At 41.9% G+C, this 12,397-nt stretch overlaps 1 protein-coding gene across 7 annotated transcripts in view; it reads right to left on the bottom strand.

Moving 5' to 3' along the window:
• The window catches only part of LOC143984009 (uncharacterized), a 204,637-nt gene that overhangs the window by 32,470 nt on the left and 159,770 nt on the right, over positions 1-12,397 (bottom strand). For 6 of the 7 annotated variants that reach the window (XM_077484256.1, XM_077484255.1, XM_077484257.1 and 3 more), the window contains 2 exons: positions 10,293-10,349; positions 6,248-6,297 (listed from right to left, as the gene is read on the bottom strand). In XM_077484256.1, coding sequence (XP_077340382.1) covers positions 6,248-6,297; positions 10,293-10,349 — 107 coding nt within the window. The remainder of the gene's footprint in view (positions 1-6,247; positions 6,298-10,292; positions 10,350-12,397) is intronic. The other variant, XM_077484259.1, reaches the window with a different exon arrangement.

The following is a 12,397-nucleotide window of genomic DNA, read 5'->3' as shown; positions in this document are numbered from 1 at the left end:
TGCTTTTCTGAGTTTTTCCTTCAGGTTTATCAAAACCATGTAGTGCAAGGGCCTGCCTGATTGCATAAACATTGAAACTCCTAAGGTTTGACCTCATATTACATGGTTTTGGTAAATCTGAAGGAAAAACTCAGCAGAAAAACTGATAGTGTGTATGAGGCCTTAATATGACCTATACACTGTACAACTGAAGTGAAAACCAAACTGAAATCTTTTAGGCAGATAATATAAAAAATAAAATATTGTGGTTGCATAAGTGCACACACCCTCTTATAACAGGGGATGTAGCTGTGTTCAGAATTAAAGGGGTTGTAAAGGTAAATGCTATAGCCGCTGGCTGTATCACGGGAGCGTGCCCGCAGGTGCTTCTCACCATGCGAGGGAGCTCGCATGAACGTGAGAAGTAGGTACCTGCGGGAAGAAGCAGAGACAGCCGCGGAGGGACCCCAGAAGACCAGGTTCAGGACCACTCTGTGCAAAACGAGATGCACAGTGGAGGTAAGTATAACATGTTTGTTATTTTAAGAAAAAAAAAATACCTTTACAATCCTTTAAGCAATCACATTCAAACTTATGTTAAAGTGTCTCTGATTAACCCCAAATAAAGTTCATCTTTTCTAGTAGGTCTTTCCTGACCTTTTCTTAGTTGCATCCTACAGCAAAAGCCATGGTCCACAGAGAGCTTCCAATGCATCAAAGGAATATCATTGTTTAAAAGTATCAGTCAGGAGAAGGGTACAAAAGAATTTCTAATGCCGCGTACACACGGGCGGACTGTATGGCGTACTTAGTTCGTCATACAATCTGACGGACAGTCCGTCGTACTTTCGACTGAACGGACTTGACCACACACGGATGCACAAACAGTCCGTCGAAAGCTTGCGCGATGACGTGTACAGCACGTACGACGGGACTAGAAATAGGAAGTCCAATACACAGCAAAGCACCCTTCCGCCGTGTAAATCCTTTCTGGGCATGCGCCATTCTTAGTCCGTCGAACTAGCATACTGACGAGCGGATTGTCCGCTGAAACCAAAGTATGACGGACAGAATTTTCGAAAAATCCGAAATTCTTAGTACGCCGGACTGCACGCTGAAAAAGTCCGCTGAAGCCCACACACGAGCGGACTGTCCGCTGAAATGTGTTTCGACGGACTAAGTACGCCATACAGTCCGCCCGTGTGTACGCGGCATAAGGCGTTAGATATACCATGCAACACAGTGAAGACAGTCATCATCAAGTGGAGAAAATATGGCACAACAAAAATGAATGAAAAGACGAGAAGAAAACTGGTCAGGGAGGCTGCCAAGAGGCCTACAGCATCATTAAAGGAGCTACAGGAATAGCTAGCAAGTACTGGCTAGGTGGTACATGTGACAACAATCTCCCTTATTCTTCATATGTCTGGGCTATGGGGTAGAGTGATAATACAGAAGACTTTTCTTATGAAGAAAAACATCCAAGCTCAGCTAAAATTTGCAAAAATGCGAAGTCTCCCAAAAGCATGTGGGAAAATGTGTTGTGGTCTGATGAAACCAAGGTTGAACTTTTTGGCCATAATTCCAAAAGATAGGTTTGGCGCAAAAACAACACTGCACATCACCAAAAGAACACCATACCCACAATGAAGAATGGTGGTGACAGCATCATGCTTTGGGGCTGTTTTTCTTCAGCTGGGACAGGGGTCGTAGTCAAGATAAAGAGAATTATGAACAGTTCCAAATACCAGTCAATATTAGCACAAAACCTTCAGGCTTCTGCTAGAAAGCTGAACATGAAGCAAAACTTTCAGCAACGACCCAAAGCATACATCCAAATCAACAAACGAATGGCTTTACCAGAAGTTTAAAGTGTTGGAATTGCCCAGTGTCAGAAACCATGAACCAGACCGAGACAGAAGTACAGTAAAATCACACTTGTTTATCAATAAAAATAAAAAGGTAAATAGAGTAAGCGTAGTCAAAGCATAGCCAGAGTCCAGTAACTGGATCAGGTAATAAGCCAAGCCAGAGTCCAGTAACTAGATCGGGTAATCAGCAAAGCCAGAGTTCAGTAACCAGATTGGGTAATCAGCCAGGCCAGAAGTCAGGGATCCAAGTAGGGGAACAGCAAGCAGGATAAGGAGCCAGAAGGGATGTCATCAAAGCCAGTCTTAAACAGGAACGCAGGAGATAGTTTCTTGTGATGTGACCAAGGCGAAGGCAGAGATGAAGTGAGATGGACAGCTTTAAGTAGGCAGGTCAGAGGTAACTGTGGAGAGAGATGAGAGCTGGCAATTAGCTGGCAGCTGAGTGGCCAGTGCAGAGAAGGAAGGGCTGAGCCAGTCCAGCCCCAGCCAGAGCCCAGGCCTGAATCTGATTGAAAATCTGTGGGGTGATCTGAAGAGGGTTGTGCACAGGAGATGCCCTCACAATCTGACAGATTTGGAGTATTTTTGCAAAGAAGAGTGGGCAAATATTTCCAAGTCAAGATGTGCCATGCTGATGGACTCATACCCAAAAAGACTGCTGTAATAAAATCAAAAGGTGCTTCAACAAAGTATTAAGCTCCATACACACACAGATTTTCTGCTGATTTTGTCCTTCAGATTTACCAAAACCATATAATATGAGGTCAAACCTTAGGAGCTTCAATTTGTATGCAATAAGGCAGGCCCTTGCACTACATGGTTTTGGTGAATCTGAAGACAAAAATCAGCAGAAAAACTGATAGTGTATATGGGGCTTATGTGTAAGGGTGTGCACACTTATGCAACCATATTATTTTATTTTTTTATTTTTACTTCCCTCCACCTAAATGTTTTCAGTTTGTTGTTCAACTGAGTTATACAGTTTACAGGTCACATTAAAAGGTTGACAACATTTCTGAAATGATTTAGCTTGGGCTCATATTTTTTACATCACAGAAACCTGACATTTTTAACAGGGGTGTGTAGACTTTTTATATCCAGTATACATGCTATGGTTACTAGTTAGTAGTGCTAAACAGTGACTGTGCTTTATTGCATTCCTGTAAATATAGAACAAATCAGCTGAGGCTAACTAAATGTGGCAAATAATTAAATCTCAGCAGTTGCCCAGTAAGGGTGCTACCTGCAAAGGCTGACATACAGTATCTCACAAAGGTGAGTACATCCCTCACATTTTTGTAAATATATTATATCTTTCATGTGACAACACTGAATAAATGACAATTTGCTACAATGTAAAGTAGTGACTGTACATCTTGTATAACAGTGTAAATTGTCTGTCTCCTCAAAATAACTCAACACACAGCAATTAATGTCTAAACTGCTGACAACAAAATTGAGTACACCCCTAAGTGAAAATGTCCAAATTGGGCCCAAAGTGTCAATATTTTGTGTGGCCACCATTATTTTCCAGCACTGCCTTAACCCTCTTGGGCATGAAGTTCACCAGAGCTTCACAGGTTGCCACTGGAGTCCTCTTCCATTTCTCCATGATGACATCACAGAGCTGGTGGATGTTAGAGACCTTGTGCTCCTCCACCTTCCATTTGAGGATGCCCCACAGATGCTCAATAGGGTTTAGGTCTGGAGACATACTTGGCCAGTTCATCACCTTTACCCTCAGCTTCTTTAGCAAGGCAGTGGTCGCCTTGTAGGTGTGTTTGGGGTTATGTTGGAATACTGCCCTGTGACCCAGTTTCCAAAGGGATCATGTTCTTTTTCAGTATGTCACCGTACATGTTGGCATTCATGGTTCCCTCAATGAACTGTAGCTCCCCAGTGCTGACAGAACTCATGCAGCCCCAGACCATGACACTTCCACCACCATGCTTGACTGTAAGCAAGACACACTTGTCTTTGTACTCCTCACCTGGTTGCCACCACACACGTTTGAAACAATCTGAACCAAATATGGTCTCCTCAGACCACAGGACATGGTTCCAGTAATCCATGTCCTTAGTCTGCTTGTCTTCAGAAAACTGTTTGCAGGCTTTCTTGTGCATCATCTTTAGAAGACGACAGCCATGCAGACCAATTTGATGCAGTGTTCGGCATATGGTCTGAGCACTGACAGGCTGACCTCCCACCCCTTCAACCTCTGTAGCAATGCTGGCAGCACTCATACGTCTATTTCTCAAAGACAACCTCTGGATATGATGCTGAGCATGTGCACTCAACTTCTTTGGTCAACCATTTTGAGGCCTGTTCTGAGTGGAACCTGCCCTGTTAAACCGCTGTATGGTCTTGGCCACTGTGCTGCAGGGTCTTGGCAATCTTCTTATACTGTAGCCTAGGTCATCTTTATGCAGAGCAACAATTCTTTTTTTCAGATCCTCAGAGAGTTCTTTGCCATGAGGTGCCATGCTGAACTTCCAGTGACCAGTATGAGAGAGTGAGAGCAATAACACCAACTTTAACACACCTGCTTCACCATTCACACCTGAGACCTTGTAACACTAACGAGTCACAAGACATCAGGGAGGGAAAACGGCTAATTGGGCCCAATTTGGACATTTTCACTTAGAGGTGTACTCACTTTTGTTGCCAGCAGTTTAGACATTAATGGCTGTGTGTTGTTATTTTGAGGGGACAGCAAATTTACACTGATATACAAGCTGTACACTCACTACTTTACATTGTAGCAAAGTGTCATTTTTTTCTTCAGTGTTGTCACATGAAAAGATATAATAAAATATTTACAAAACTGTGAGGGGTGTACACACTTTTGTGAGATACTGTACAAACAGCAATGTACATTTGTTTTGGTCTCAGTAAAATATTATCATAGGAAATGCAAGGAACAGAGCAACTGTTATAGCATATCCATTATCTACATGTCAAGGACACCTTTGTCTTACTCCCACAAAACAGATTGTAAAAAGTGAATGTACCAAAGTGAAGGACCTTAGGTAGATGCAGAACTTGATCCTCTCTCAAATAGACAAAATCAGATTAAACAAGGAAGAAGGAAGGAAACATTTAAAGCGGAGGTCCACCCTAAAGTGGACCTTCCGCTCATCGGAACCCTCCCCCCCTCCGGTGCCACAATCGGCACCTTTCAGGGGGGAGGGGGTGCAGTTACCTGGATAATCCAGGTAACTGCACCCACTTCCGGGATAGCTCTCTGCGGAAAGGGGCGTAACTTACGCCCCTTTCCGCAAGTGCCCGCCCCTTCCTGCAAGTGCCCCGCTGCCTGCTGGGAAACACACAGATTCCAGAGGCAGCGGGGAGCGTCCTTATTGCGCAGCGCGATTCGCGCATGCGCAGTAGGGAACCGGGAAATGAAGCCGAAAGGCTCCATTTCCTGATTCCCATACCCAAGATGGCGGCGGCAGGACCCGACAGACGATCTAGAGATCGGCTTCGGGTGCTGACATCGCGGGCGCGCTGGACAGGTAAGTGTCACTATTTTAAAAGTCAGCAGCTGCAGTAGCTGCTGGCTTTTAAAAAAAAAAAAAAAAAACACGGAGTCCCGGTGGACTCCCGCTTTAATTAAACAGCAGGACTTGGTATTACTGGATTTTCTTCAGCTTGTCTAATGAGGTAATGCTCATTCTAGCAGAGTCTGTCTAATGCCCGATATACACGGTCGGAAATTCCAACAGAAAAAGTCTGATCGGATTATGTTGTCAGAAAATCCGATCATGTGTGGGCTTTATCGGACTTTTTCTGTCGGAATTTCCAACAGAAAAAGTTTTCCGACAACAAAATCCGATCTGACTTTTTCCGATCGTGTGTAGAGAATTCCAAAAAGTGCCACGCATGCTCAGAAAAAATTTAGAGACGAAAGCTATTGGCTACTGGCCTCTACGTAGTCCCGTCGTTTGTGTATAAAGTCACCTCATTCCCAACAATCGGATTTTCCAACAACTTTGTGCGACCATGTGTATGCAAGACAAGTTTCGGCCAAATTCTAATTTTGTGGTCAGAATGTCCGACTAAGTGTATGGGGCATAAGGCTACCCTCTAGCTTAATTTTTCTTCCCTTTATTCCCCTTCCTTCATGTTTTCTATTAACCTCCCCCCAGTTGTTCATCTTTTTTCCTAATCTCATCCCTGATCCTTGGTACACCTCCCATCCATACCCTCAGTGGTTCTCTATCTCCTTTTATTTGCACTCCCATTTGTACGTTGATAATATATTATAGCAGAACAAGGGACTCTCTTTGGAGCAAAGCGCCAACGATAAAATCACATGCAAGACACATTTCCTACATTGATTTAATCATATACCAGTTTTTACTGGGCATAAAAATGGTAGTTCAGGAAATTCTTACTTTTTGGTCAGTGCTTAAATTCATCGGCTTGTCAACATTTGTAGGAAATCCTGTAAAGAATTCAATAAAACCACATCAGGGGATTCAACTTTTTCATTTGCACACATCCTGTTCTATAGGCACCAAAAGCAGCTACTTGTATTTCCCTGCATTTCATACCTTATTTTTATTATTGTTAAATTTCATCGAAGAATTTTCAGAAATCCTAGATACTGGGTTTTGGTGCAGGCTGGGAAATCCTGGACACAAAATTATTACCATGACATTGTGTTAGTATGGCATTTCAAACCCCTTTTCTTGATCTCTGGGTGAAAGTATCACTAAATCCAAACCTCAGGTCCAAATGAAAATATTTGTTTAACAAACCATAAGGGCCCTTTAAACACCAAACGCAGTTGGCTGCATTTTGAACTGAACCCCATTTGCATAGACAGCCCAAAATCAAAGTAATCCTATGGACATTGTTCACATCATTGCAGTGCATTTCAGCGCAGTAAAAAAAAAAAGAAAAAAAAAAAGTAGAGCATGCTGCATTTTTATGCACTGCAAATGCAGAGAACAAGCTACAAACGTGCTTCAAATGCACCGCGCTGTGCCCCTTTAAGTCAAGAAAGCCAATCCCAAAAACATAAAGAAAAATGCACTGCAAAACACATGCAAAGCGCATTCAAGCGTGCATTAAAACGCATGTTTAATGCGCACCAAACGTGCTTCAAATGCATGCAAACATGCAGTTATGTGCAGTTTTTGGTGTGAATGGGCCCTAAAAATGCATGCAAAAATATTTATGCTAACACAAAGGGAAAAAGTGCCAGTTATTTACCAAGGACTTCAAAGGAGCAACAGTGGGAGAGTGCAGCGAATGTATTAGTATATGGTAAGGCTTCTTACAAGGTAACCTGTCACGTTGCCCTGCATGAGCAAAGTTACACATTTCCTGTAAATACACATTTTCCCAGAACCCTGAATACCACTGAAACAAGATTTGTGTCTTGCAAGCTCATATAAATCCTGCAGAGTGGCTGTTGTTCACTTAGAGCCTGTGTCCATGGGCTTTTGTTTGCATTAGATTGGTTTTGCATTCAAATACAAGTCTATGAGAAAGCAAAACCCTCTTGAAGTAGGTAAAATGCAGGTCAGAAGGATATCAAGTGCAGGTCAAATGCACCTATCCGATCTGGGTGGTGCTGCAGTGCTGGATAGTAATGGCATGAAAACATGACAGTGACTTCCAATTAACCCCTGAGAAAGGTTATTGTAATAAATCTTTTATTTGTAGGATGGGTCTGCTGAAGTCATCACACTAGAAGATGGAACTGTGTGAGTGCTGTGACGCAGGAGTTTGCACTGCCCGAGGGCCCCATGCCACTGGGGGGCCCCATCAGGGTTGCCAGCCTCAATAAAACCAGGGACAGTATGTAAAAATGTATAGCTGCCCCGCCTCTCCAGTACCTTTTTAGTGTGTGTATGTGTATTCTGTGTGTATACTATGACTCTGTGTGTATACTGTGTCTGCATACTGTATGTGTGTGTGTATACTGTGTGGCCCCATAATCTCCTATTGCCCGGGGCCCCATAATCTCCTATTGCCGGGGGCCCCATGAGTTGTCAGTCCGCCCCTGGGTGCAGCCTGATGGATTTTATGCACTCATGATATGCTGATGATAATCTTCACATATGTTAGTTAAATCTTTTACTATTTAATAAAGCTGTTTTATGGTTCTTCACTATTGCGAGTTTATGTTATGCCCCATACACACGGTTGGACATTCCGACCGCAAAATCCGCCAGATTTTTTCCTACGGATTTTGGCGGAAACTTGTTTTGCATACACACGGTTGCACAAAGTTGTACGTCGCCTTGATCGTTTGGAACAAGGCGACATACAATATGTACAATTGGACTACGTAGAGGCCAGTAGTCAATAGCTTTCTTCTCCAAATTTTTTCTGAGCATGAATGTCACTTTGTGAGTCGGAATTCTTTACACACGATCAGAAAAAGGTTGATCGGATTATGTTGTCAGAAAATTTTTGATCCAGCTCTCAAACTTTTTCCTCCGGAAATTCAGACAGAAAAAGTCAGATAGAGCCCACACACATGATCGGATTTTCCGACAACATAAACTCGATCTGACTATTTCTGACGGAATTTGCGACCATGTGTATGGGGTATTACAGTAAATTGTTGGGGACTCTATTCTGGGGGTAACATCTGTGGTCCAAATGGATTAAGACTGGCGCTGTGCAGTGAAGTATCAAGCGATGTCAAATCTTCCATGCATAGGTGGTCAGTTATAATAGTAAGCCACTTTCTGATGGGGATTGACACTGGGTGTTGTGTTGTTATCTGTTTAGTGACACAGCATGATTTCAAACCCAGGTTCGGGGGCGATTTGAAAGACACCTGTGTGGGTACATGCCAAAAGCAGTGCAGCAACTACTTTTGGGAATCGGCGCATCCCCGCACCATTCCTGAAGGGGGCGTTGCCGGCAAAAGGCTCCGATTTGGCATGCGATTTGACACATCAAATCGCATGTCAAATCAGCTCGATGTGAATGGGGGCTAATTCCACCTGAAGTCTATGGCCAGCCTAAGCCACATTTAGACAGATGTGGCTCGTGCCTGGCAGGAAGTCCTGGTACTGGCTTATCAAGTTGGAAAACATAAGTCCAATTGCTGAGTTACTTGAGATCTGTTGACAAGAATGTCTAAAATGGTTTGCAGACAAGAGATTAAGGTTGTTGTTGATCATGTCATGTTTGTGGAAACCTTTGCTGCATATACCAAAGTACAGTAAAACCTTGGTTTGAGAGTAACTTGGTTTGAGAGCGTTTTGCAAGACAAGCAACACTTTTAAATACATTTTGACTTGATATACAAGCCATGTCTTGATATACAAGTAGCGTCACGTCACAACTGAGTATAAAAGAGAAGAGAGGTGCCTCTAAGTGTAGCAATATGGTTATATTTAATGAAGGTACAACATTTAGCAACTCACATGGTTGATGATTTAAACAGGCACATCTAAGTATGCAGACACCCGGGGTAAAGATGTCCACATAGACCATCCTCCGCACCGCCATCAAGGTCATCCCTTCCACACTATGCTCCACAAGAGCTTCAAACCTCGCTTTCAGATCGCTTTACTGCAGGGTAGTCTTCCCGGTCACGATTGCAGATTGACATCAGTGAGAGCCGGCGGTGCAGAGGGTGGTCTATGTGGACAGCTTTACCCCGGATGCCTGCATACTTAGATGTGCCTGTTTTAATCATCAACCATGTGAGTTGCTAAATGTTTTACCTTCATTAAATATAATAATACTGGTACATCTAAAGGTGCCTCTCCTTTTATACACTGTAGCTCCTGCTAGATTTTGCTAATCCCCTTGTAGAGGCTTCCATTTTTGGATGGACATTTTATGGTTACACAACCTATCACATTGCTATAATCTTTTTATATGGACTATAAAATGAAGGATTTATGAATAAATGGTTGTGGAATGAATCATCTGAGTTTCCATTATTTCTTTTGGAAAAATTTGCTTTGATATACAAGTGCTTTGGATTGTTTCCGGGAACAAATTATGCTTGCAATCCAAGGTTTTACTGTATCTTCAAATCTACGAACAGATGTTAGGTTTGAAGGATTGTTTGATCAAAAAAACATTATCAGTCCACTGAGATTTATAAAAACACTGGCGTAAATTCAAGTTTCAGCTAGGCTGATCTTTCCAAGTAGTCTTACCTCTACACTATGCTCTACATTCTGCACTGCATAATACTCTGTGTACACTATGTTGTACTTTCTGTAGTTTTATTTCTCTCTGTACACCAAGATGTGCACTCTACATCATTTTTATCTCTATAATATACTGTAAATTCTGTACGCCACAATGCTACACTTAGTAAACTGCACTGCCACCTTCTGTTGTTCCCCTCCAACCCACTAAACCCTGAACAATGTCCAACCTCATAGTCCTTCCTGTGCCCAAATGATCATCATTTTCTGATTTACCGGGAGGGAATTTATTTTAAATGCATACCAGAGCTGGTTTCTGTTTGTGAAGACTTTGTGATCAGTACAGCAACATTTGTTGTATCTGGAGGTACAAAGAAAATCTGTATTGTAGGGTTACATGCATCATAAATCATTAAAACTATACAAGGGCCGTACCGAAAGTGAGAGGAAATCCCTGCAAATTAAGGGAATTCCTTGGGGACCCCCAGGTCACCAGAACTAGTTTTCCCATTGGAAGATTTCATCTGTATTACTTTTCTGGGGTCAACCCAAAATTTGGGATTTTATTTTACTTCCACTTTCAATGATAATAGTAAACGGGACAAATAGAGAGGATGAATCTCCTTAGCGGGGGCACAGACAGCAATAAAAACTGACAAGCATTCTAAACCAAAACTAAAAAAAAAAGCTTTGCCTTTTGTTATGCTTTATCTTACATAAGTCGTTCAAATTTCACATGTGGGAAGAGTATCTCTTCCTCTATAGTAACTCTTCTTCTTCTTTTTTTTTTATTGCAGGTAAATAATGAATTGCAAGCAGAAGCAATGTGCATCATGAAGTTCTTGACAAAGGAGGGGTGCAGGCTGTCTGACATCCACAGAAGGCTACAAAAGGTTTATGGAGATGACACCATTTAACCTTCTATATCCATCTGTGCACATTTGTCATTAGTGTCATCTCTGTAAACATTCTGTACCCTTTTGTGTATGTTGCAAAGCCTGCACCCCCCCTTCATCAACAGCAATGATGGCATTTTGCTTCTACTTTGAGCCCAATATTTACTTGCAATGAAAAAGAAGAAGAGGAGTTACTAGAGAGGGAGAGTTGAGTTACTGTACCAACCAGTGTTATTTTCATCAATGAAATTAACACCATTTTAGTGGACTAAACTGAAAACAATGCAGATGACTAAAATATGACTAAAACTAAAACAGCATTTTAGCCAAAAGACTATGACTAAAACAAAATCAAATTCGACATCAAAATTAACACTGGTACCAACATGTAAAACTTGAAAAACCTATATAAGTTAGTAAAAAAAGTTACACCCACTTTTGCATTATCTTTGGTATAACTCTAGTATTTCTTATGATTCAAGTGTCCATAACACATACCCCACAGGTATTAATACTGCTGGCTTCCCTTAGTTTTATAAGATGTTTTCTACCAAATAGAATAACAATTCTCCAAGTGGATTATGTTTGCCAGGTTGTTCTCTGCCCATCCCAGCATTATTTTATCTCTACCCACAGAGATACTTATTGGGCATAGTCTTAGTAAAAGATTTGTGTATATAAAAATACAGCGCAAAATCCCACAGAAGCACCAATGACACAAGCAACAATGCATAGAATTTAGAAAACGAATTTCTAGGGTGCAGGTGCATGTATAAATGGGAAGTGTAGATATGTTATACAAAATTGTTCACATTAGCTTTTTAGTACCTGTCTACTGTGATACTGCATATGTGCAGGTGAGAGTAGGGTTGATTTACTAAAGGTAAATAGGCTTTGCAAGGAAAGTTGTGCTTTGCAAGGGAATTTGCCCCAGAGCTGAGTGAATGCGGTGAAGTTTCATTTTGCAAAGAATATCCAATCACATGCAAGGAAAAAAACAAAACATAATTTCTGCTTGCACATGATTAGATGTGATTGCATTGATTGTATTTGATCAATTGAGCTCTGCGGCAAAATACCTTGCAACATTTTTAGTAAATTAGCCCCAGTGTATTTTCTCAAAATGAAGATTCAACAATTCAAATTTTCCTTTCCAAAACTTTTGATAGGTTTCACAGAATTATCTTTTAGGGTTTAAATCACAATTGTCAAACACATGGCCCGCAGGCCGAATCTGGTCCTCCAGGCCATTTCATGTGGGGCTTGCACCTCTCCTACATCTGTGGCACATCCCTAGCCTCTCTCCCCACCTTGTCTCAGTAGTCATCAGCAGAGAGGATGACCAAACTCCTCCACTTCTCTGTGCAGTCACAGAGAGGCTTGTCTCTGCCCCCCTGTCTCAGCAGTCAGAAGCAGACAGGAGGAAAGAAATCCTTCTACAGATTTTACACCGCTTTGCAGCCACAGCACCATCTCATCTCCCCCTCCTTTGTCTCAGCATTCAGCAGACTTT

The sequence above is a fragment of the Lithobates pipiens genome, unplaced genomic scaffold (assembly GCF_037356315.1).
Source record: "Lithobates pipiens isolate NorthernLeopardFrog02 unplaced genomic scaffold, aLitPip1_a1.2 Scaffold_16, whole genome shotgun sequence".
Taxonomy (NCBI): Eukaryota; Metazoa; Chordata; class Amphibia; order Anura; family Ranidae; genus Lithobates; species Lithobates pipiens.
The sequence above is the reverse complement of the archived record's forward strand: the minus strand, read 5'-3'. Positions and strand labels throughout refer to the sequence as shown.